Here is a 25534-nt window from a genome sequence, read left to right as displayed (position 1 = left end):
TCTAAACTCTTCCTACACAAAAACATCATTTTTGGACCAACACTATTGGTATCTCCTGGGAGCTTGTTAGAAATAAGGAACCTCTGGCTCCACTCCAGACCTACAGAGAATCAGACTGCATTTAACAAAGTCTTTCGGTGATCATGCGCTTAATAAAATTTGAGTTGCACTGGTCTAAGCTTCCTAAGGCCCATCAGGCAAGGTTGGATTACTTTCTCTTCCTTTAACACATATCCCACTTTCCAGTTGTTTTTATGCCTTTGTATAGTGTTTCCCTTTCACCTGACTAGCTTTACTTCTTTCCTTTCTCCTCTATCTCTGAAAGACTGAGGTTCACACATTCTGTTAATGTGTAGTTTGCGGCTTTCCACATGAATCCTTCACTATGAACCCCCCAATTGAAGACTGACAATTTTTGTATTTACATTTTTTTCTCATGAGTTTTTTAGTTTTTATTCTCAGAAGGATCTGTGGTTTTCAAAGGGGCTATGACTCCACAATTGTTGGGAATCACTGCTTTAAAGAATCAAGGCCTGTTTCCCATTGTCATGACACATGGAATTTTTGCCTTTCTTAAATTTTGCCATTTTTCATATGTTGTCTTATTTTTAAAATTTTACTTTGAATATAACCAGTATGTTTTCTGTTTACAAAAGTAGTATATAATTACAGCCAATTCACTTTTATCAAGACTGCCAAGACATTTATTTAAAATTAATTAATTTATTTTTGGCTGTGTTGGGTCTTCATTGCTGTGTGTGGGCTTTCTCTAGTTGCGGTGAGCGGGGGCTACTCTTCGTTGCAGTGCGTGGGCTTCTCATTGCGGTGGCTTCTCTAGGTGTAGAGCATGGACTCTAGGCACATGGGCTTCAGTAGTTGTGGTGTGCAGGCTCTAGAGCGCAGGCTCAGTAGTTGTGGCGCAAGGGCATAGTTGCTCCACGGCATGTGGGATCTTCCTGGACCAGGGATCGAACCCGTGTCCCCTGCATTGGCAGGCAGATTCTTAACCACTGCACCACCAGGGAAGTCCCCCAAGACATTTCAAAGGGGAAAGAATAATCATTTCAACAAATGGTGCTGGGACATTTGGATATCCATATGCAAAAAAATGAAATTGGACTTCTACCTCATACCATATACAAAAATTAACTCAAATTGAACCTAAATATAAGAGCTAAAGTATAAAATTCAAAAGAAAACATAGAGATAGATCTTTGTGATGTTAGGCAATGGTTTCTTAGATATGACATCAAAAGCACAAGCAGCAAAGGAAAAAATAGATAAATTAGACATCATCAAAAGGATTACATGAGGGGCTTCCCTGGTGGCGCAGTGGTTTAGAATATGCCTGCCAATGCAGGGGACATGGGTTCAAGCCCCGGTCCGGGAAGAGCCCACATGCCACAGAGCAACTAAGCCTGTGTACCACAACTACTGAGCCTGCACTCTAGAGCCCACAAGCCACAACTACTGAAGCCTGTGTGCCTAGAGCCCATGCTCCGCAACAAGAGAAGCCACCGCAATGAGAAGCCCGTGCACTGCAATGAGGAGTAGCCCCCGCTCACCGCAACTAGCCTGTGTGCAGCAACAAAGACCCAACGCAGCCAAAAATAAAATAAATTTAAAAAAAAAGATTACATGAATTCTATATGTTCTGTTTTTTGTTTTTTTTTAATACACACTTTGTTCTAGCTGATTGTGTATCTCTGGTTGGCATCTCTTTTTGTTTTTTTTTTTTTAAATATTTATTTATTTAGGCACGCCCGGTCTTAGTCGCGGCATGCGGGATCTTCGTTGCGACATGTGGACTCTTAGTTGCAGCATGCATGTGGGAACTAGCTCCCTGACCAGAGATCGAACCCAGGCCCCCTGCATTGGGAGTGTGGAGTCTTACCCACTGGACCACCAGGGAAGTCCCTGGTTGGCATCTCTTAATGCTGAATTTTACCTTCTCTATACCATATAGTACAATGCCTTTCATATACAGTAGAGTCTATTTAAATATTTGTGACTAACGATTTTAGCTAAAGAAATGCTTTTAATTATTTTTATTTTCTGCCTACTAATGTTCAGATCATCTTAGAAAGGTAATTTTTGGTAACAGCTTTATTGAGATATAATTCACATACCATACAATTACCATTTAAAGTATACAATTCAGTGGTTTTTAGTATATTCAGAGAATTGTGCAGCTATCACCACATTCAATTTTAGGACATTTTCCTCACCACAAAAAGAAGCTCTGTACCGTTCAGCAGTTACTTTGTCTCTGTAGAGTTGCTTATTCTGGACATTTATGTAAGTCAGATCTTATAACGTGAGGTCTTTTGTGACTGGCTTCTTTCACTTAGCATAATGTTTTCAAGATCCATCCATGTTTTAGCATACATGCATATTTAGCTTGAAGAATGTACTGCATTCCTTTTTATTAAATGCTGAATAGTGTGCTGTACGGATATACCACATTCTGCTTATCCATTTCTCTGTTGATTAACAGTTGGCTCTTGTGAATAGTGCTGCTGTGAACTTATGTACAAGTTTTTGTTTTGAATACCTTTTTCAGTTTGGTTATATACCTAGGAGTTGAATTGCTGGGTCATAGGGTAACTCTATGTTTAACCTTTTGAAGAATTGCATGATTCCTTTTCCATTGGCAGTGTGTACGTGTAAGAGTTCCAGTTTATCTACATCTTTTCCCACACTTGTTGTCTGTTGTTTTGATGATAGCCCATCCTAGTAGATGAGAAGTGGCATATCATCATGATTTTGATTTGCATTTCCCTGATGGCTAATGATATTGAGCATCTTTAATGTGCTGGTTGACCATTTGTATATGTTCTTTGGGAAAATGTCTATTCAAGTCCTTTGGCCATTTTTATATAGGATTATTTGTCCCTTGGCAGATAAATGATTTGCAAATATTTTCCCATCTGTGGATTGTCTTTATATTCTTTTGGTGGTATCCTTTGCAGCACAAAAGTTTTAAATTTTGATGAAGTCAAATTTACCTATCCGTTTTTTGCTTACTTTTGTTGTCGTATCTCAGAAACCATTGCTTTATCTAAGGTAGCTCTAGCTTCTAATTTAGGTCTTTGGTTTGTTTTAAGTTTTGAATATGGAGAAAAGTAACTTTTTTTGGTATTCTTTTCCATTATGGTTTATTACAGGACATCGAATATAGTTCCCTGTGCTGTACAATAGGTCTTTGTTGTTTATCCATTCTATATGTAATAGTTTGCATCTGCTAATCCCAAACTCCCAATCCAACCACCCCCCTCCACCGGCTCCCCTTGGCAACCACAAGTCTTCTCTCTGTGAGTCTGTTTCTGTTTTGTAGATAAGTTCATTTGTGTCATTATTTTAGATTCCACATATAAGTGATATCATATGGTATTTGGCTTTCTCTTTCTGACTTACTTCGCTTAGTGTGATAATCTCTAGGTCCATGTAGCTGCAAATGGCATTATTTCACTCTTTTTTTAAAAAATTTTTTAACATCTTTATTGGAGTATAATTGCTTTACAATGGTGTGTTAGTTTCTGCTTTACAACAAAATGAATCAGTTATATATATACATATGTTCCCATGTCTCTTCCCTCTTGCGTCTCCCTCCCTCCCACCCTCCCTATCCCACCCCTCCAGGCGGTCACAAAGCACCGAGCTGATCTCCCTGTGCTATGCGGCTGCTTCCCACTAGCTATCTACCTTACGTTTGGTAGTGTATATATATGTCCATGCCTCTCTCTCGCTTTGTCACACCTTACCCTTCCCCCTCCCCATATCCTCAAGTCCATTCTCTAGTAGGTCAGTGTCTTTATTCCTGTCTTACCCCTAGGTTCTTCATGACATTTTTTTTTCTTAAATTCCATATATATGTGTTAGCATTACGGTATTTGTCTCTCTCTTTCTGACTTACTTCACTCTGTATGACAGACTCTAGGTCTATCCACCTCATTACAAATAGCTCAATTTCGTTTCTTTTTATGGCTGAGTAATATTCCTTTGTATACATATATACCACACCTTCTTTATCCATTCATCTGTCGGTGGACATTTAGGTTGTTTCCATGTCTTGGCTCTTGTAAATAGTGTTGCATGAACATAGGGCTGCATGTATCTGAGAAAAGTGACATTTGAAAATAGAGATCTTACAAAATTATTTGCTTTCCTATTTTTAAAATACCTTTAAATTTTATGGAGTTGTAATTCAGTGATATTCCTTCATTGACATATTACTAGAAATGGATGTTTGGCTGAGCTTAAACAGTAACATCTCATAAAAAGAGAATGTTGACGAATTTTACTTAATAATACAGAGTTATAAGGATAAACATTAATTCTTTAGTTTTATATAAAAGTTACCCAGAGTCATTGGTACTCTGTTCTTAATGTGTTGATTTTGGCCTTAGCAAATGTTTCTTGTTGGATGCTCTTGAACTAAAGTAGTAATTATTAACTTAGTAAAAGTTCTATTAAGTGGTGGATCTTTCTTCATTGATATTCATTACTAGATCCTTAATGATACCTAAATATTTCAATTAATAATTCCTGGCAAAGGTGGAATCATAACACAGTTTCAGAAATTCTGATTGTCCGAATCCTAATGATTCAGATGGTGTAACTCAATCATTAGCTCCCGAGTGTGTATTGCTAGTTTGATCACAATTGCATTTTTTATTGTGGTTGAATACACATAACATAAAGTTTACCATCTTACTATTTTTTAGTACATGCTTCTATAGCAGTAAGTACAGATGACCCTTAACGCGAGGGTTAGGGGTGCCAACCCTCCATGCAGTTGAAAATCTGAGTATAACTTACAGTTGGTCCTCTACATCTGTGGTTTCTCCCATATCCACAGATCTGCATTCAAGGATCCAACCAACCTCAGTTCATGTAGTATTGTAGTATATACTATTGAAAAAATGCCGCATAAAAGCAGATCTATATAGTTCAAATCCTCATTGTTCAGTGGTCAACAGTATATTCACATTGTTGTGCAACAAGTCTTCGGAACTCTGTTCATCTCGCAAAACAGAAACTCTATACCCGTTAAACAACAACTCCATTTCTCCCTCCCTCTGGCCCCTGGCATTCTACTTTGTCTCTCTGAATTTGACTATTCTGGATACCTCATATAAGTACAATAGAATCATACAGTATTTATCTTTTTGTGATGGGCTTATTTCACTTAATATATGTCCTCAAGATTCATTCATGTTGTAAGATGTCAGAATTTTTTTCCTTTTTAAGGCTAAATAATATTTCCTTGTATGTGTATACCACATTTTGTTTATCCATGCATCCACTGATAAACATTTGAGTTGTTTCCACCTTTTGGCTATTGTGAATAATGCTGCTATGACCATAGGTGTACCAGTGTATCTGTTTGAGTTCCTGCTTTCAGTTCTTTTGGATATATACCCAGAAATGGAATTGTTGTATCATATGGTAATTGTATTTTTATGATTGATTAAATGTATTTTGTTGTCTAAGAGATTAACCAATTTTAATACTATTTCAGATGTTCAAACTGGTTATATACTTTGATAAGAAAAACAAGAATATTTTTTAGAGACTAGATTTTGAGTTGAGCATCTCATGAGAAGTTTTGGGTTTCAAACAGAGCTTCAGTTTACCGTAGCATGTTTCCTTTGCTTAAAAACCAGTTTGCAAATAGAAAGAGTATTGTGCTCATGGGTCTAAAGGTACATGAACAATGTACAGTGGTTTAGACCTTTGTGGAGATTAAAATGCTATTGAAAATATTTTCTTAAGAAAAATTTAATTATTTGGAATTGTTCGTAAATACATTTTAGTGTGGTATTCCCAATAATATTTGCTTACAAGATTATTTCCGCAGTTTAGCTAAAATACTAGGTACTTATACTTTAAAATTTGCTATTCAAAATTCTTTTGACTTGACAACTTTCAGTGCTAAAACTTGATTGTTTTAGTAGTTTTGGGTGGAAATCTTGCTAAAATAGAGTACTAATAACCTTGATGACTGAAGTTTATTAATTAAAAACTTAATATTGAATGATGTCCTCACATTCTTTTAAGGTGTATAGTAAAGCTGTATGATCCAGTGTTGAAATCCTATTTGATGTTTTGGGTTCTTGTCTGCTTTCCTCTTTTTTTCACCAGTAGCCATTTTTTGTTGCGGCAGTGAGCCTGCCTTAATAGCCTCACTTCCTGGGCTAATTTGTTATATGTAAACTAGTATGGTTTGGAAACTAATTAGCCGAGCTTGATGAGTAAAATGGAATAACTGTATTTGGGAGTGAAAATTTGGTCATTTTGCATGACAAGATCACCAGAGACTTTATTATATGAATTGGTTACTCAGATTTTATTACATACTTCTTGGTTTTAAACTGTTCTCCCAGTAGGTGACTTCTTATTTCATGAGGACTTACGTCTCATTATTACATCTAGAATTCTACTCTTCAGTTCCTCTCCCCTTTTATTCTGGTAGAAGATACAGAATAATAGTTCCCTTACCAAATTATATATGGCTTAGAAAGTATAAATTGCTTTTTTTGCCCCCCTCATCCACATATTTTATAAGCAGACATATTTTTAACATGTCTGATAGGTGGTCTGAAACTAGCACCTTAGCTAGTTCCAAACTCTATTGTTAGCTGCTTCATGGAAGCAGTGAATTGGTGTGAGCTGCAGCTGTTGTAAAATACAGGGAAAGGTGGTTATGAGATTTTTGGTTCCATTATATTTTTCGCCCCTAGAAAGTTGTATTGTACAATATTATAAATATGTCTCATCAAGAATTTTGAAAAGTAGAATATGAAGACCTTTTGTTTTATTCTTTTTCTTCAATAGCATTTCAAAAAATTTTAAAACATTTATATATGAGAAAATTTTGTTCATTATTTTATATGTAATTGTTTAAGCAGATTCATTTTCGGATATTGTTGCTGGAAGGCCTAAGTATGGCAGCCAGAGTAATGTGGCACAGAATCACAATTTGCCTGTTATACATATGTAAGCTTAGCAGATTCAACTACTAAGTCATCTTCCCTCTTTGTCCCTGCAGATTTAAAAACTGTCTGGATTTTACTTACTTAAAGACTTTTAATTTTTGAAGTATATGAAGTACTTCCCCCAACATTCCCCAACTTCTCAATGCCCTATTAGGTTATTGATCCTGTTTTTCTTTTGCCCAGTTATACCCTAAGGGAATCATGTAAACAAAAGTGTTTTCTCATGTGATGCACATGGGAAAAAAAAGTCTCTCACCTCCTTTTTTGAGCTTTTACGGGGGTGGGGGATAATTGTCAGAATAATAGCTAAGTTACCACGCCTTCCCTTACTGTTCCTTCCCCCCCCCCCAAAAAAAATTCAATTTATCTTTTGTTTGGTCACTTAAAATTTCACATCACATACACTTTTTTGGAACCTCTTCCTATGACAGACCTGACTCATGAGCCTATTAATAGTTCTGGGGCAATCATGACTACCCAGCAACATAAGGACTTTAATCAGTGCCTCTTCCACCTGTTGTGTGCTGTTAGTTCATGACATGAGAGAAGCTAACAGACTGCTTAGGGGAAGAAAGCAAATGGGCACTTCAGATGATGTGGCTGCTTTGGATATGAAGTGACAGTCTGTGTTTGGATATTGATGTAGCAGCAGTGTGCAAATCTATAAAAAGTGACTAGAGGGATGCAGGCATGGAAATTCAAACCAGCATTTTCTTTCAGATTCAGACTCAGATTTACAGGGTTTTAGGAGTCTTCCTTGATAATGTTAATCAGATATTTAAATTTGAATCTGATTGTTTTACATTAGGGTTTTTGAGGCCTGTAGTTTGGTGCATTGCTTCACTTTTAACATGGTTTTCCAGTTGGGTTTGCTTGTGTATTTGCCCCAAAACATACACACACACACAGAGTTTTCCTTTATTTATAATTTCTACGTATTGTGCAGTGGGTATATATTATCAAAGAAGATCCTGCCTATCTTACAGATTAATAGTCATTAAATGAGAATAAAAGGAAAAATAATGCAGTCTTAAGATTTTTATGAAAGTGGTCACCCAGTGTATGGAATGAAAAGTCGGTAAAGTTACCTACATATCGGTCAAAAAAGTCTATTGATCTCTACTTCATTCACACACACAGGTGTAGTATACTCCCCATTCCACTGAATACTGCTTTTTATTTCAAGGTATGACTTAGTCCATAGTGAAATACTCTCTAAAAAACAAAAAGTTACTTTCAAACATGTTTACATGAAAATCTAATTTAATGATAATAGAAGTAAATTTTTAAAAGTGTAATCTTATTTCCTTTATACGGTGCTTGATTGAATTAATTAATTGAGGAACTTCTATTTGGTTTCACTTTTTTCAAAAGTTGCACAATTATTGTTTGCCTAGGAAGATGAGAATGTGCCCACTGCCCCTGATCCTCCAAGTCAGCATTTACGTGGCCATGGAACAGGCTTTTGCTTTGATCCCAGGTAATTTTTCTCTTTCCTGTGTAGAATTGGGATTACCTGTGGCTCTCAACGTATGGTCCTTGAAAATTTGTTAGAAATGCATATGGTCCAGGGCCCTAACTCAGATCTTGTTGAACCCCAAATCCTTGCTGTAGGGCCCAGCAGTACACGTCTCAGCATGCCTCCAGGTGGTTCTGATGCGCACCGTACCTTGAGGACCAGTGCTGTAAACACCTTTAGTTGTTAAACTGAATGAACACTGTTGGGAAGCTACAAGTTGTATGAATCTTTATAGTTTTACGAAAGGCATATTTTGTTAAAAATTGAAGAATTCTTGTCACTGAGCCTCATTTCACATAATGTGATTGTATTTTTTGGATTTTGATGAGAAAAAGATTTTCTTTGTCAATCTAATCGTAAAACTAAAATTAGAGGCTTTACAAATGGTTTACACAGTTGTCAATAGCAAACTTTTAGGAGCAGAAAAAGAGGTTCCTGGCGTAACTGAAGAGTTTCAAGGTAAGTGTTAGTATGCATATCAGCTTAACTAGATAAATGTAACCTCACTGTATCTGAAGGTTACTGCTGTTAAAAATCTGTTTATTAGAAATAGGTAATTCTTTCATTTTATTTCCTCAAGCTTTGATGTTCAGAAGAAATGTCCACTCTGTGAATTAATGTTCCCTCCCAACTACGATCAGAGCAAATTTGAAGAACATGTTGAAAGTCACTGGAAGGTGTGCCCAATGTGCAGCGAGCAGTTCCCTCCTGACTATGACCAGCAGGGGTTTGAAAGGCATGTACAAACCCATTTTGATCAGAATGTTTTAAATTTTGACTAGTTAATTTTTATTAGGAGTTAATGATACAGTTCAGCAGTTGGAAAAAAAACACACCTCAGACCACTAAGGAGACCACAAGGTGTCACTTTCATGTACCCTCTATTGCACTTTTCTGACCAAGAGCTACTTTGAGTTTGGTGTTACGTAGTGTCAGGGTCAGTCCTTGGTTTATCACTTATCAATAAATATAATTTTAACCTCTGTTAATCTTACCTGCTTAAGAAGTTCTTGTGTATTTGTATCTTTATTTATTCCCCATTTTGAAAAATTATACGAATGAAGGAAACGGATTATTTTAACGTTACCACACTGAAAAAATAGGTATGTATAGTGTGTTATTTAGCAGAATATTTACACATCTCTGTTGACCTTGTTGATTGAGCATGACTACTAAAAGTTATGTAACACAAAGAATTTATCATAAGTCTTGCACAGTTATTCTTTTGAATACAGAAACTTCATAATTTAGCCCATGAAATATTTTTTTTAACCCTCTTTAGAAGGGGAGCTGCATGTAGAATGAGATCACATGCTTCCAAGATAGCAAATATCCTTTTTATATTTGAAATGTTTGCTTTAGGAATTAATAGAATGCATATTTTGCTAATTTTATGACTAAAAAATTTTAGAATATCTGATTATTTTTAAGCCATCTTAAAGTTGTATTTCTATCTGATGGGGAAATGGAACAAGATATGTCAGTGTAATTGTTTCATATTAAATGATCTACTAAACAGTGATGGTTGTGGCATAAAATCACAGAAAATGTATGTCTTTTTTCACATTTTCTTGATGAGTATAACTCTGAAAAAATGTTCTCAGTAAGTGATTAAATATGTAATGCATAAACCCAAATCAAACTATCGTGTTCGTTATGACTCTGCTGTATATAGTATTCATTAACATTAAAGTAGACACATTTTTAGAAGTGTGTAATTTCATTGTCAAATTTATTTGTGATAGTTTTTCATTAAGTCTAGCATCTTGACTGTCTTTTTGGTCTGGGTCACTAAAAAAATTTTCTGAACTACAGTCCTTTCCCCTTTTAGAATATGAATGTTAAGGATTTAAAGTACTGACTTTTTGATTTTGCTGTTTTTGTGGTTATCAAAATATTTAAGCTTGTCTTAAGCAAACTAGCTATCTAAGATGTTAACTTAATATTCAGTGTAGTGGCATTTTGGGGTACTATATGTGAACCGCATATACACCATCTCACTTGTATTTGTTTCTAGGAGCAGAATTCATGTATCGTTGGAATCCTTTAAAAGGTGTGAGTCTAGGGCAAAACAGTATTGGGCAGTCAGATATCAGGACATGGCAGACCTGGGATGCAGCGGTAATGAAGACTCCATGTTTTAAGCTTCTGGATAGGTTATATGCTAAGCAGATTATATTCAGGTAAAATATGTTCAATGATATGAACATTTTTGTTCCATCAGTTAATAATTATGGACCATACTAACCTAAAAGTATCCTTTGAATATTATAGTGCTACTACCAGTGAAATGAAATTGTTCATCATACTAACCTAGGCAAAACATTGATGAAATCTACATGTCAGCTGAATTCTGCCCCCACCCAAAAAAGGCAGCCTTAGAACAAGGTACTGAATGGATATATTCGTTTCTGTGGCAAACTTGATACTGGTCTTTATAATGGATGCTAATGAAAATAAAGAGCCATGTTTATTTTGGGTCAGAGGCAGTTTATTTTAAATGTGATTTCATTTACATTTATAAGCAGCTTTTCTTGACAGCAATTTTGTTTCATTAAGTTGCCTTCAGTTCTAAAACAAACCTCTGTTGCTTTCAAACTTAAATGTGCTCTGTCCTGAACAAAACATATGAAAATATAATTTAAAGCACAGTTTTCACAGACACAGTACAATACATTCACTATACACGGTATAACAAAATATTCCCATCCTTACCTGTTTAGTAATACTGTCACAATGAATAAGTAAATAGAAACTGGAAATTTTTATAGTTGAAAGAAATTTAACATGCACAATGACTATTTTATGACTGTTTAGCTGTTGAACTACTGATCCAGCCTACAGTTTCTTGCACTAGAAGGAGCGAAGCTAAATAATAATTGCTGGCCTAAAAAAAAATTTGGTCAATTCTAGGTAGATATGAAATAGCCAAGTAGGGCCTTCTTATGCACCAACTGGTGGCTTCTCATGTCTGTATCACCCTTTAAAAGATAAAGGATAACACTGTATATTCAGGACCAAGACTACTCTTCAGAGATCTGAGGACATTTTTAGCGGGTAGTGTCTTTATAAATAACTTTTAAATCCCTCATTATGAGGGATTCACAATTTAAGAGTGTATTAATGGAAGCTTACCCATCTGGCTAACAGAATTGTCTTCCTTTCAAAACGTCTGAAAAACTGAGGAGGGAGGAACACCTGCTTTCCATCTGTAAGACTTTCAACAAATGGAAACACGGGAAGAAAGTTATTTTACAAGCATTTCGAGTTTGATTTTCGTCAGTTTTGTGGGCAGTTAGCCATCTCAAAGCAATTTTTATTGCATAATTAGGCAGTTGGTAAACTCATGTTTAAGGAATAGCACTTGGGAGAAATGAACACTCAAGGCATGATGGTACTGTTGGTAAGAAAAACGTTAGGAATGGTCCAGACGTAGGTTATACTCTAATGGGTCACGTATTAGTCACTGACCACCTGCTGCAAGAAGCACTTACCTGTCAATAAGGCTCAATTTCATATTTCAGCAAAATGTCTTACAAAGCTAAACAGACATTTCCAGTGGGAATACAGACATCTACAATGTGATGGAAAAAGTGCCTTTAAAAAAAGTCTGAAAACACAATGAGCATGAGGAGGCAACAGGGGTCTTAACAAGATGCTCCTCTTTGAAACGCGCTTGGCATTTTAATTCTTATCTGCAACCCGCAGGTTGTTAGGGCAGTGGTTGCAAGAACTGGCAACACATAAAACATCACATCTGTTGGCAATAGAGAACGACAAAGTGCTTTAAAACTTCACCTAAAGATGAAGATAGAACTAAATTTCACACACACAAAATTTGCACTTAAGTATTTCAAAGTGTTTCCTAACAGATTTCAGGGGAAAGTATTTCAGGGGAAAGTATTTCACTAAACTGGTATCTTGGTCCACCGACATCAATAGGCATAAATTGAATCCCTTGCACCTAGCAGGCACTCAATGACTGTGTGTTAATGAGTGAACTGAATAGACTTTTTGTACAAAAATGCCATTTGTAACACTAAAATGATTGGTAAGTCACATGGCAAGATTTTCAGCTTTTTAAAGGTCTAAAGGATTTGCAAGATAATATAAAACACAGAAAGCACACCTTTTATGCATGTTATTTAAATATGAAAATATTTTTAGCATATTATGTTAAACATTCTTTCTTATTTATATTTCCGTTACCTAAAGTCTTTCTAGTCACAGGTACTAACTCACTCCATTATGTAAGGCATGGTAACCAGTTTGACAGTGAAGGTATTATTTTGGTTTTGAACACAATGAGTTGATGTGTTGAAAAACTTCAACCAATCACATTATAATCTTGGGGGAAAAACCCTCAGTGCTAGCCCCTCCTCCCCCGCAAATGATATCACTGCAACACAGCTAAACGATACACAACATGCCCTCAATTTCTGTCTTGTTTTGGGGGAAATGTGCTGAAAAACCTAGAGCTTTGTTTAGCACCTTATATCAAAGTAATGAAAATGGGTATGATGATTACATGTGCAAATGTACAAAATCATTAACTCTACAAAGATACATCATTCCAAAATTACAGAAAAAATTTAAAGCATGCATTTATTCTTTAAAGGGTTGCTGAATGCTTCCCCTGAAAAAAGGTGGCTGTTTTCAAAATCAGCAACTGCTGGTGAGGATTTCTTGGCACAGTTATGACCAGCATGTTACTGCTGCATCTTCCTGATAATGTCGGCCGACACCGGGGGATGGAAATTGATTGTGTGGTGCCGCAGGCCCTGAGCTGTCTTGTAACTCTTACCACAACGACACTTGAATGGTTTGCGGACACGAATCTGTGTTCTGTGGCCATTCTTAGCATGGTACTTTATGCCATTCACATTCTGTGGAGAGGACAAAAATATCACCTATTAGACGGAGTCACACAGTGTCAGATGGCGGGGAAAACCTCAGTGCAGGTCTGACCGCAACTGGACAGCTCCTGGATGGCAGCTGTAGACAGAACAGGCTTTTTCGCGAACTCGCAGTCGTGTGTTAATCGTGGGCGGTGCAGACTAGGTCATGTACACAGCTCACCCAAGGCAATTTCAAACACACCTCAGTTACCCTGAAAGTACTGACTTCTGACTTTTACATAAAATACGTATTTAAGACCCAGACTTTTAAAGAGGCACAGCTCCCTCTGAATCTTGTTTCTACTCTGAAGAATGTTAACGATGAAAAATTACATACAAATATCCTCAAGATGGCCCCGAAAAGAATCTAAAGAAAGAAAACATAGGTTAGGGTAATGAAGTTCAAGACGTGTATAAATTCTTCATTTGGAAACTCAGCTTATGTCTTGCTCCCAGCCAACCATGATAATCGCTACCTTATGTAGGGATTTTTGGTCCATTTTCTACTCTGCTTTAAGCCAGTATCTGTGCCCAAATCTTGCCCCAGCACTGTTGTGTGTGTTAAATAAACACCTATGGGCAGACAAGGCCCTACTTTTTATTTATGTATTATTCCAAACATACAGTGAACTTTAAAAATGTTAGGTTATTAAAGCCTCAGCAACAGAAAAGTTCCAAACTTCAAATTGGCCTACAAATCCTAAATGATAACATGAAATAACAAAATGCTTTCTGGATTTCTATCAATTGGTTTTGCTAGCTCACTTGCATATTCTATTTAAGACGTCATGCCTAGAATCACTCTACAGATTCAACCAAGTTAGTTTTGCTTATCCCAATTACATGGTGAGTAAACAGGCTCAGGACACTGAGTAAACTGATGGAAGATTTAAGTAAGAATAAATGGCAGAAGTGATGCTAGAGCATAGGTCTTAATTTCCAAGCCAGCTACTGTCAGACTGAGGAGTAAGGGAAAAGAGAAGATAGGAAGTTGTTGAGTACAGATCACCAGAAGAGTGGACTGTTTTCTAAAGTATTATCTGAATCTAGGCCCACTGAGGCCAGTCCTGTGCCCAACGAAAGGTTTCCAACATAGCCGTCTTCCACTTCATAGGATGCCCTTATCGAGCTCCCAAAGAATAAGAACAAACTGCAGTTGTTTCATGAGCATCTAGCACCGTGCCTGGCACATAGTAGCTGCTCCACTAGTACCTGTGAATGAATGAATTTGTTAGAGCGTGCCTCATTCTGGAAGAAATTGAGAGTTGCCATGAAACAAAATATGTTCAGTGGTTATTACTATTTATATTTCCCTATTGGAGATTCACAGTGCACATTAATACTTTTCAAAAGTCCTATGGAAGAGAATCCTCTCGACTTTGTTGAACCCAGGGGTGACAAGGAGCAACCAGCTGTCTATGCTTTGAGTCTGAGGGCTGTCCAGTGAGTTGAACCACAAGGACAGACACGACTTCTTCCCTGAACGTCCAGCTGTTGGCTTTCTGCGCCTTCAGCCCTTGTCATCCCTGCATTAATCCCTGCCTGCAGGGCGACGAGGCACTTCACTGGTCTTCTAGAGGCATGCTGGGGAGTAGGAGGTTGCTGCGCTGGGATGTGGGGAGGGCAGTGACGGTGCAGAATCCGACCCATTAACAGAGATGGGTGGATACGCCCTGCCAGCCCCTTGCTGCTCCAACCATCCCACCAGGGGCCCAGGCACATGGGTAAAGAAGCCAACCTGTGTTATCTAGCCCCAGCTGGTACCCTACTGCAGCGGCATGAGAGACCCCGGTGAGAGCCACCTAGCTGGAGCCAGGCAACAAAGATAAATATGAAAATATTTTTAGCATATTATGTTAAACATTCTTTCCCTCCTATGGGAGGGAGGGAGATGGGGAGGAAATAACTGTTTTATGATCATTAGAAAAAGACTGTCAACTTTCTAATAGTAACACTATGGTAGGAAGTCTCCTGACTCACAAATGCTTAATAATTTACATCTGCCTGCTTAATAATATTCCATTAGCTCAACAGATATTCACTGAGTACCTCAGTGAATGAAGGGTTACTAAAACATTCCTGTGGATGAAGCGCTACTAAAACATTTCATGTCCTCGCTTTCACCGGGAACTTGTTGCAAGATGGATCATTATAAATCCAGCTTACCCCTGTGCCCCAGTGCCACTCACGCCTTGTCAGAAAAGAGAGGAAACCAAAAATAATAAACATTTGAACAACAAACAAAAAGGCATATAGCAACTCCAACAGGACCAGGTCTTAGATATTCCATCCAGGCCCGAGTTCTTTGTTTTTTTTTTTTTTTTAAATAACTAACTAGGCGAGGGAAGGTTTGAAACCAGAAATTGCCAAAGCCCCCAGAAGCCACTCCAACATGAAACCAGATCTGGAGTTCACCAGGGGAAGGACACGCCCAGGGTTGAGTTGATTCCAACAGGTTCCGTGGTCAGTTCCCAGCTGGAATGTCAACACTGTGTTGTGCGTGGCTATGGGACTGACACATGTCAGCTTTATTACTCTGGAAAAATTAGGAAGCCAGTTGCATGTGTGGAAACACATGGCATTTCCAGGGTTGGCCAAAGAGCCTACAATAAACTACCTTACCATCTCTTTCTCTTTGTTGCTGTGATTTAAAATGTCCACAAGTGTCATGGGACAGCTTATCACAAATGTTAGTACAAGCTCTAATCAGACGTAAGATTTCCCCCATCTGTTCATTCACAGACAGCAATGGAAACTTCACTTTCTAAGACTTGAGGAGCTTAAAAAGCTTCACTGAAACTCCGAATTGCAGAGACCCTGAAATGAGTTTGGTCTTTCAAAAATATTAATAACAAAAATAAACAATGTCAGGCAACTTGAAAATGAAATACTTATTAAATCCTCTGGTCTCTGAAAGGGGGAAAGGGAATTAAGCTCCAATAGGACAAGGAAGGTCACTACAGTGAGAATTTTCCTCATGCTGAGAACTTGATAACTACTGTCTTATTCAGTACTCAGGTTTTAAATAAAACTGATATTCAGGACTTTCCTGGTTGGGATAGTGGTTAAGAATCCACCTGCCAACGCAGGGGACACGGGTTCGAGCCCTGGTCCAGGAAGATCCCACATGCCGCGGAGCAACTAAGCCCGTGCGCCACAACTACTGAGCCCTGCGTGCCACAACTACTGAAGCCTGCACACCTAGAGCCTGTGCTCCGCAACAAGAGAAGCCACCGCAATGAGAAGCCCACACACCGCAATGAAGAGTATCCTCCGCTCACTGCAACTAGAGAAAGCCTGTGCACAGCAACGAAGACCCAGCGCAGCCAAGAATAAATAAATAGATAGATTAATTAATTAGAAAAAGAAAGAAAATGAGAGGTACTGAAGGAGAGCGGAGGGGAAGGGGGGCATTCTAGGCAGAAGAAATAACACGGGAAACAACTCGGAGACCTAGCTGTACTGCGGACCCTGCTCCCTTGCCCTACTCTGTATGAAGTCTGGGGAGTTAGATGCTCATCTTCTCCCAGTTCTGCAAATGCCAATGAAATGGTGAGAAGAGCTGATCCTCAGTCAGTGCCCAAGAGACTCATAGTTGAGAGACTCCCTGCCGACGGGGGCAGGGAATGAGACACATGTGAAGTCAGCCCTGGGCATGAACAAGATGGCAGCAGTTGTGGATTCTGCCCGACTCCACAGCACACCAAGCTCATTACGCCCTCCACTCACCAACACCCATTCCAACCATCACGCAGCAAATAAGATGAAATAATTATACCAGAGAACACCTGGTACACCCTGCGGCCAGTAACTTCCCAGTAGAAGGAGTTAGACTAAAACTGTAGGGAATATGACCACACTCACGTCAAGCACTTGGTCAGGAGAAGCAGTTATGCATTTGTTCCTGTCCCATGTGCACCGTTACGTGGCACTCTGGCTCAGAAAAGGAAACTCACACTTCCCTCATGGAAAGCAGGACCACTAATTGCCACCCATGTCGTTTGCCAGTTAGTGGTACTGAAGCAGGCAGCCTCCGTAGCCCAAGGTTCACACAATTTTCTTTTGGCCTCGGAGAAACACCACTGCAAAGGCCCCACCAACCTAGACACAGACAAACTGCAGGAGAGGAAACTGCTGGAAACTCAAGAAAAATAGAAGCCAAAGAATAATGACAAGAAAATTAAAATGACCAGGGGAAAAGGATGTAAAAAAGGAATGAAAGAGAGGTGGGAAAGAGAGAGGGCCTCATCATAAAGGGTGTCGCTTATACCACCCCCCACCAGCTTTTTGGGGTTTTTTTCGGTCAGCTACAATCTGGGTCGTTACTTTGCTCTCTCTTTTAACATCGCTGATGTGCAAGACATCCTTTAGACAGTGTTTGGACCCTTGAGAGAAGGCAGCAAGACGGCAGAGCACAGAGGACCAGCTCTCATGAAGCATGGAGAGAAGGTGCATCTGGAAGTAGGCAGGGTACAAGGACAGCATCCCTGTCCAGCTTTCTCCACTTTGAAAGAAAGAAAGAAAGGAAAAATCTCTTTCTGCAAGCAGAGCTGTCCTCTGGACAAACTAGCTTGTCGAACGATTCCCCTGGGCTCCTGAGATAACAATTTTGTTGCTTTCTCACCCCTGCACCCACTTCCACGCCGCCTTCTGATCCAGAGGAATGTACATGTGCACCTGGGATACCCAGACAGCGCGTCAGGACACCCTGATGGGACCTCACATCTCCATCCTGGGGTTTTCACTGTAGTTTAAACAAAGCACATCTGTGCTTCCCATGATAAAAATTTAACAGTATATAGATCAGGTGAAATCATGGGCAACTTACCTGTGATACATTTGGGTTTCATGCTTTTATATCAGAAGCAGGTATAAAAAGTATTGAAATAGATTTTTTTAGTGTTCAGAGACATACTAAAGAAGGAGCGATACGGGAAGTGCTTATGCTGCCATACATTTTTCAAGCCTTTCTTTAAAAACAGTCAGTCTGCTGGGGAAAGTAGCATCTCGTCAAATGCACCAGGTATGTTTTTGATTTTTACATTTCTATCTCACAGTTGGATTTTAAAGAACTGCCAACACCTCATGGGAAAGTTTGCAACTTTGTTTTTCGACATGCCCTCTGGACCCACACTTGAGTGCTGTGGGTGTTCTCACTGTTCTGTCCCTTTGAGTCTTCTTAGTAGAGAATTTGGCGCCCCCAGCTGCCCTGACACCCAGAGGCAGGCCTGAGAGACACAGGCTCTGCGCCGCCTACAGAGAGTTCATCGAAGCTACAGCGGGTGGGTTTGGTGAGAAAAATACCAAAGCCCCTTTTCTCCTGAACTCCTTTCAAGCAAGGCCTTCCTCAGCTGGAAGTAAATACCCTGCAGCGTTTTCCAAAAGGGCTCTGTGAACCGTCCGCAGAGCCGACCGCTGCGGAAGGTGTTCGGCAAATAAACAGGTGACGCATTTGATATTCTGACTGGTCTGACATGAATCTGAAGAATATCAAAGACATGATTCTCCCACCAAAAAAACTCTCTTTTGACGTACCGCTCCCACACAGGTCAGTGAAGGGGACAACACACCCAACGGCCAGAAACCAGGGACAGCACTGACCTGCGGGCAGCCTGGGCCCAGGCCTGGCTTTCCGGGGGGCCACCTACGCCAAGCGGGGTGCCACCTCTCTTACCTTGTACCTCTTCTTACAGCCGGGAACCGGGCAGGCGAAGGGCTTCTCCTCGCCGCCGTTCATGCACATGGAGCTGAGGATGGCCTCGGAGCTGATGGCGCTCTCTGTGGTCCAGGACTCGTCGCTGTCCGACTCCTCGTAATCCACCTCCTCCTCGTCGTACTCGCTGCCTGTGGGGCCAGAGGAGAAACACAAGGGCTGTCAGGACGCCCCGCACGGCGGCGGCTCCTGCTGCCCTGGGAGAGAGCGTCCAGGCGCCAAGGGGCCGCAAGTGCATCTAGTCCCCGGGACAGTCCTGGGGGCAACATATCTGCTTTCCCACGGGAGAGACCAGGGAAAGGGCTTCCCAGCGATTCATGGCGAGGAATGAGCTGTGCAAGAGCTTGGACTCAGTCTTCTGCGGGAAAGGTGATTGACCGCAAAGGTGCTGGGAAGGCTAAAACCAAAACTAACCAACTACGACAGACACACCCTTGCCCCAACACACACACGCACACGCACACACACACACACACGATATGCCTGACATTACAATGGACAGAATTCTGTCCCCATAGTTTTATGCTTTATTGGCATGGTAAACACACAAAACACACAAAACACTTACTAGGTATTTACAATTCGGTGGGAATTAATTTCAGTTCTTTTTCTTTATAAGCTGAGCTGGGAAGACCATGAAGAAATTTAGAACTAAAAGGGTGTTACCCCAAGCTAGGGAGCAGGGGGACAGAAATGCCCAGAGCTCTGAGGGCACAATGTCATCATCATCCTCAGGAGGCAGGTCCAGCTCCAGGAAGACCAAACGATTCCCTACCGCACCTGTCCTCAGGGAATAGCACCTGCCTTTCAGCTACACAAAACCCTCCCTGGGAGGGAGGGCTGAGCCGTTGCAGCAGACAGCTCAGACAGACGAGGGGATTCCCTTGTATCCTGGTTAAGAGCTCTGCTCAGAACTGAATTAAAAATCTGCTGTGCTGACTTCTGCCCAGGACAGCAGGGATGGAGAACCACTTCAACAAGCAGCCCCTCTTTGCTCTTTCTTTAACGAGGTCCACAGCCGTTTATTTGGAGCTTTTGCACAATATAACCCTGAAGGACATAATTCTACAGATCATAAACGGTGTAAAATAATACGTTGACAAGTCCTAATGCATTTACAAGCCCCGTGGAATAAATAGGAATTACAGCACAACATCAATAAGAATTATATGGTAGCAATTACAGTTGTGAAATTCATCCCCCAGGTGTGAGGCTAAATTGCACCCGGGGCCTGCCTGGGTGCTCCACGGGGCTCCCCCTGCTACATCAATTATTTCAACACCAGATATTGGCATTTTTATTGGGTTTCATTTTAATAGGCATTAATAAGATTGTTTGAAGAGCCAGTTGAGCCAGGAACAAGGACGCCAGCCTCTGAGGCGAACACTTAAAAGGATCCAGGAAGGAAGGAAGGGACCTCAAGGTGAACGAGTGCCTCGTATGGTTCAGGCACACTGGCTGCATCAGCTCATTTAATCCTCTGGTGACCCTGTGAGGTGGGGTGTCACTTTCCTACACGAGAGGAAATGAGCCCTGTGAGGCTCGAGAGCTGCCGCATCCTCAATTAGCTAGTAAGGGAGTTACCTTTTCCCAGGTTGCCTCCCGGCCTCCAGTGCCGGCAGCTCTCTGGGGGTGGGGTGGGGTGTGTCTCTCTCAACCTCCGTGTCGCTGGGCCTCCACCATCTACCGCTCAGAATTCAAAGCAGCCTGCTTTGAAGCCTGTTTAGAAACTCAGGCGGTACAGAAAAAACAATTTGACAAAAATGAGGCTCCCCGCTGCGCTTGGCTGGAGCCCCCAGAGACAAGAGACCCAGCTGGGAAGCGCTCGTAGGACACAGCACAGGGGTACCTGCTCTGCCGCGTCCCTCGGTCCATGAGCAAATCTGGAAACCTGTTTCTAAGTAGGGCACTGTTTAGGACGTTTTACTCTTAAACAAATGCCACATGCTGGTGTCCTTTAAATTGCTTGTTAGAAAACTATAAATACTATTTCGCAGAGCTCTTCCAGCAGGACTTGAGAAAGTGAGGATGACTAATTTACCCATCTAACTGAGCTAATTTGTTAACCTGAATACCAGGAATCGCACAACGTTTACAACTGGGGGCAGCGCGAAAGCCTCAGACCAACCGAGGGCTTAATGAAGCCCAGCAGAAGATAAAACTGCAAAACTCTTCAGGATCAAAAGGGGCCAGGTCTGGGGGGTTAATGCTGTGGACACTCGCCTGCAAACCATGCAGCATCCAGTCCCAAGTGGGGCAGGTAGGAGGACCACATGATCTACTGTCCGTGTCAGGATGCCTTTGCGAGTGAAAGCCAGCACGGGGACAACAGGCATACACAACTGGGCCCCCCACACACACATCCTCGTCATCGGCACACCACAAGGTCCTTCGGGTGCTTTGTGAAACTGTCTCCCCTGGATGGGGGTCGAGAAGGATCTGTTTCTATTTAGTTCTGTCCTATAACACAGCCGAGCAAGGCCCAACCCTGGGTTCATGCCTTGGCTGGACATTGTCAGCTGAGTGACCAACCTACTTGGCCTCTACTTTCTCTTCTGTGAAATGGGAGGAAACAACCTCTTCCTTACAGTTGAAGGATTAGAATTAATGTTTATAAAGCACCTGGCACAGGAGGACCTGCACGTAGTAAGTGCTCAAAAAAACAGAAGACAGTATAATACTATTTTTGTAATAATACTATTTATAATATTACGTGTAAAATAATACTATTTTTAGAAAGGCCTGTTGCGAAACCAAACAAAAAATAAGATAATTCTGATAGGTTTGGGCATCTCCACCAGAAAAAATACAAGAGGGATTCCATAACAAGAGAGGTGCTGTGCTGGCTGAGGACTGTTCCTGCAGATGCATCTACAGGGGCCAAGCTGGGAGCCCAGGCTGGGAGCCCCTGTGAGCCCTGGTGCTGCCACCGACAAACTGTGTGACCCCAGGCAAGTGATGTTACCTCTCTGAGTTTTAGAGTCCTCATCTGTAAAATGGGCTGATAATACTACTACCTCTTAAGGTTGCTGTGAGGAGCAACTGAGTTCCTGTTTTTAAAAGTATTTAGAACAATGATACACGGTAAGCATTAAAGAAGCATTTGGTAAATAAATAGGCAAAAGGTCACGTGAGCAGTTTACTTCATCCACTGTTCCCTCGCTTTCTCTTGAGGGTACTCACGTTTGAAAAACAGGAGTGGGGGGGTCTACTGTTGCTTGTGTTCCTGTACACCAAGTGCTACCCTGTCATCAAACAGGAGAAATGTCGCCAGCTGTGAGGCGGGTCCTGCAGCCACACGGCATCCTGCAGGTACAGGGGTTGCTATTGTCCCAGAAAGCCACACAAGCTCAGACGCTGGCATCCACTCGGTGCGCATATCTGGAAACCTTGCCAGCAGGGCCTGCAGTGCTCTGAAGAAAACAACCGAGGCCCCGAAACCTACTGCTCTTCCTCTCTTTTCACACATCTTTGAACCCTAGGAAATGCTAACCTGAAAGGAGTCATGGCTTTAGTTCAGAAACATGTGGGCCAACCCTCTCTGCTTTGTTTTATTCATGTCCTCATGCCTTTCGAAGGAGAAAAGTCAACCCCAACCTGGTTCATTTTCAATCTCTGCTTCACCTGCCATCTCAAAACTAACTTCTGAACGAAGGGATCTGCAGCGCTTGCCAGCCCTCTGCTAGAGATTTCCGCCCCCTGCCCCTCCATCTAGGGAAAGCAGGATGGAGCGAGGCTGACTCTCCTAGCAGGGGTCTCCCAGCTTTTCGATCCTCTCCTACATCCCGGTCAATAAGAAATTGTGGGCACTGCCTCCCTGAGGGGGAGCGTGTGTGAATATACTGTTTATAAATGACATACATGTACTAACATATCACTATATAAAACAGATATGCAAATCAAAGGATGAGGATGAAATAGTTTAATAAATATATATATTAATACGAGAAATATTTTCCTTAGTAAGTGTAAAGATTTGATATCTCCTTCCTCCACCTCATAGATTGTCTTGCGCACCCACTTTGGAGCCCACTGCCCTCCAGGCCAGCTGGAGGCGTCAAACGGGCCCCATCACAGCCAGCTTTGAGGCTATCAGATATGATGAGCCTTTGGATTGTTCCAGGGGAGAGGTATGGCGCGTTAAGGAATGGAAACGCTCATTCATTCACCCTGATCTTGAGTTAATGGGTGATCTCTGAGGCCCCGTGTGAGCCCCACCCTGTCAGCCTATCAGAGCGGGTGCTGGGCTCCAGCCACCAGACAGAGGGAGGATGCAGAATCAATTCAAGCTTCTAGTTCTGAGCGCCCATCACCCAGAATCCATAAAATGTTAATCGCCACATCAGTTTCTGAAGAAAAAAATTATAAGAAGTACTTCCTCTGTGTAAAAGAGGAAAAAGACCCCCAAACACCCTACCTGTAGTTGTAAGTAACTGGGGCAGGGAGGTGGGAGGAAAGCATGAGAGTCACAAGAAGAAATTTACCCCCCTGGGGCCCAGAACAGGTGTCTGGGGACAGGCTGGCAGGTGTCCTCCTAGCAAGTAGGGTTGGGGAACATTGAGTCGGTGAGTCAGAATTTTGCAACTAGAAGGAGAGGTGCTCCGCAGTCTATCCGGGCGGGCTCCCTTTCTCCAGGGCTACTGACTGGGGATTCTAGCAGGGAAAGACTACGCTGTGGTGAATACCGGTTCATCTTCATCTCTCCCTTCTTCTCTCCACCTCCCACCCTTTCCTTCCTACAAGTCTACCCTAAGCCCTGGCAACTGAAAGGGACAAGCGCTCAAACACAAAACAGAAAACTTGCTGTAGGCCAACACCTCCTCCCCACACTGACCGTCTTGAAGAGTCCAGAGGAGAGCATTCTCACAACTAAAGAGAAAGCCTGAAGACCTTAATTAAGAAAAGCAGATGAAAACCCCATGGACGTGGCTTCTTTAGAGCGACGGTGGCTGGTTCTGTGGCTTCTAGAAGTGCCACCCTTTCCTCTGGGTTGTGGCACCTGGGGAGGCTGTCAGCACAGGGACACAAACTATAAAGACATTGCCCTTGTATTTGAAAACAAAGATTGACTGACTGGGTCAGATTTCTAATTTGGATGAACTTGTTCTCTTAGAAGAGAGAACACCTTCAAAGATCTGCATCTCAAGAACACAGAGGACAGAGGGCTGGGATGCTGGATGAACTGTCAGGGCGGATTTACAATGGGGATTCAGCCAAGCAATTATTTTGTTAGGATGGTTACTGTTTTTGCTGATGCTCTGGTTACAAAGTCCCATAGCTTTGAGGCTCTGTCCAACCTCAGTTCTCCCGTAAGTCCTGTTATTTTTACTGCACTAATGGGCACAATATGAAGATTTGAGGAATGCACAAAGGCATGATAGCCAAAATACCTGTTTTCTTTGATCTGGCCTCCTTTTGCTTTAAATCATTTGCTACTTAAATTCTATTTTTTTTTTTTTTTTTTTTTTTTTTTGCGGTACGCGGGCCTCTCACTGTTGTGGCCTCTCCCGTTGCGGAGCAACAGGCTCCGGACGCGCAGGCTCAGCGGCCATGGCTCATGGGCCCAGCCGCTCCGCGGCATGTGGGATCTTCCCGGACCGGGGCACGAACCCGCGTCCCCTGCATCGGCAAGCAGACTCTCAACCACTGCGCCACCAGGGAGGCCCGCTACTTAAATTCTGGCACTTAATTCTCCATCTAACCTGACCTGTGCCTACTCGGATTTTTTTTCTTTTTTTTTTTTTGGCTGCGTTGTGTCTTCGTTGCTGCGCGCGGGCTTTCTCTAGTTGCGGTGCGCGGGCTTCTCATTGCAGTGGCTTCTCTTGTTGTGGAGCATGGGCTCAGTAGTTGTGGCGCACGGGCTTAGTTGCTCTGCGGCATGTGGGATCTTCCCGGACCAGGGGTCGAACCCGTGTCCCCTGAATTGACAGGCGGATTCTTAACCACTGCGCCACCAGGGAAGTCCCAACTTGGATTTTTTTTTTAAATAAAAATTGTAGCTGCCTAAGAGCGAGCAAATTTTGCTTTACACATGCATTTCTGGAAGCAGAAGGGGTTGGGAGATCCCTCTGCCATTTAGGTGGTGGGGTGGCTCCTGTGAGCCTGGCATGGGGACGGGTGTTTTCCATGGAACCTGAGGTTCAGGAGGTGAGGGATGTGCCCAAGGTCATCCAGCTAGATACAGGCAGACTGGACTGGTACTTGGGTCTTCAGTTTCAAAGTTTGTGCTTCTTTGATTTATTTTCAAACGGAATATCCCTGATCGAGGGAGATAAAGATTTGACACACAGAGCAAAGCCCTGGAAGTGCTGGGGAGGAGGGAGTCCCAGCCACATGTGGGGCGGGCGTGTGAGCGTGTGGGAAGCACAGGTCTAGCCTCGTACAGTCAGGCAGGGGTAGGCCC

At 41.7% G+C, this 25534-nt stretch overlaps 2 protein-coding genes across 5 annotated transcripts in view; one reads left to right on the top strand and one right to left on the bottom strand.

Annotated features, from left to right (window-relative positions):
* The window catches only part of TAX1BP1 (Tax1 binding protein 1), an 88503-nt gene extending 77494 nt beyond the window's left edge, over positions 1-11009 (top strand). The window contains exons 17-19 of the mRNA XM_082661957.1: positions 8399-8481; positions 9101-9256; positions 10538-11009. Of these exons, the coding sequence (XP_082518083.1) occupies positions 8399-8481; positions 9101-9256; positions 10538-10664 (366 nt within the window). The 3' untranslated portion in view covers positions 10665-11009. The remainder of the gene's footprint in view (positions 1-8398; positions 8482-9100; positions 9257-10537) is intronic.
* The window catches only part of JAZF1 (JAZF zinc finger 1), a 337637-nt gene continuing 323106 nt past the window's right edge, over positions 11004-25534 (bottom strand). Inside the window, exons 4-7 of one of the 4 annotated variants that reach the window (XM_082661960.1) lie at positions 19093-19262; positions 13325-13406; positions 11656-11737; positions 11084-11135 (exon numbers count right to left, since the gene is read on the bottom strand). In XM_082661960.1, coding sequence (XP_082518086.1) covers positions 11664-11737; positions 13325-13406; positions 19093-19262 — 326 coding nt within the window. In that variant the 3' untranslated portion in view covers positions 11084-11135; positions 11656-11663. Of the gene's footprint in view, positions 13407-19092; positions 19263-25534 lie in introns of all 4 variants that reach the window. The other 3 variants (XM_082661959.1, XM_082661958.1, XM_082661961.1) reach the window with 3 other exon arrangements.

This window comes from Grampus griseus, assembly GCF_964374135.1.
Source record: "Grampus griseus genome assembly, chromosome: 9".
Classification (NCBI taxonomy): domain Eukaryota; kingdom Metazoa; phylum Chordata; class Mammalia; order Artiodactyla; family Delphinidae; genus Grampus; species Grampus griseus.
The sequence above is the reverse complement of the archived record's forward strand: the minus strand, read 5'-3'. Positions and strand labels throughout refer to the sequence as shown.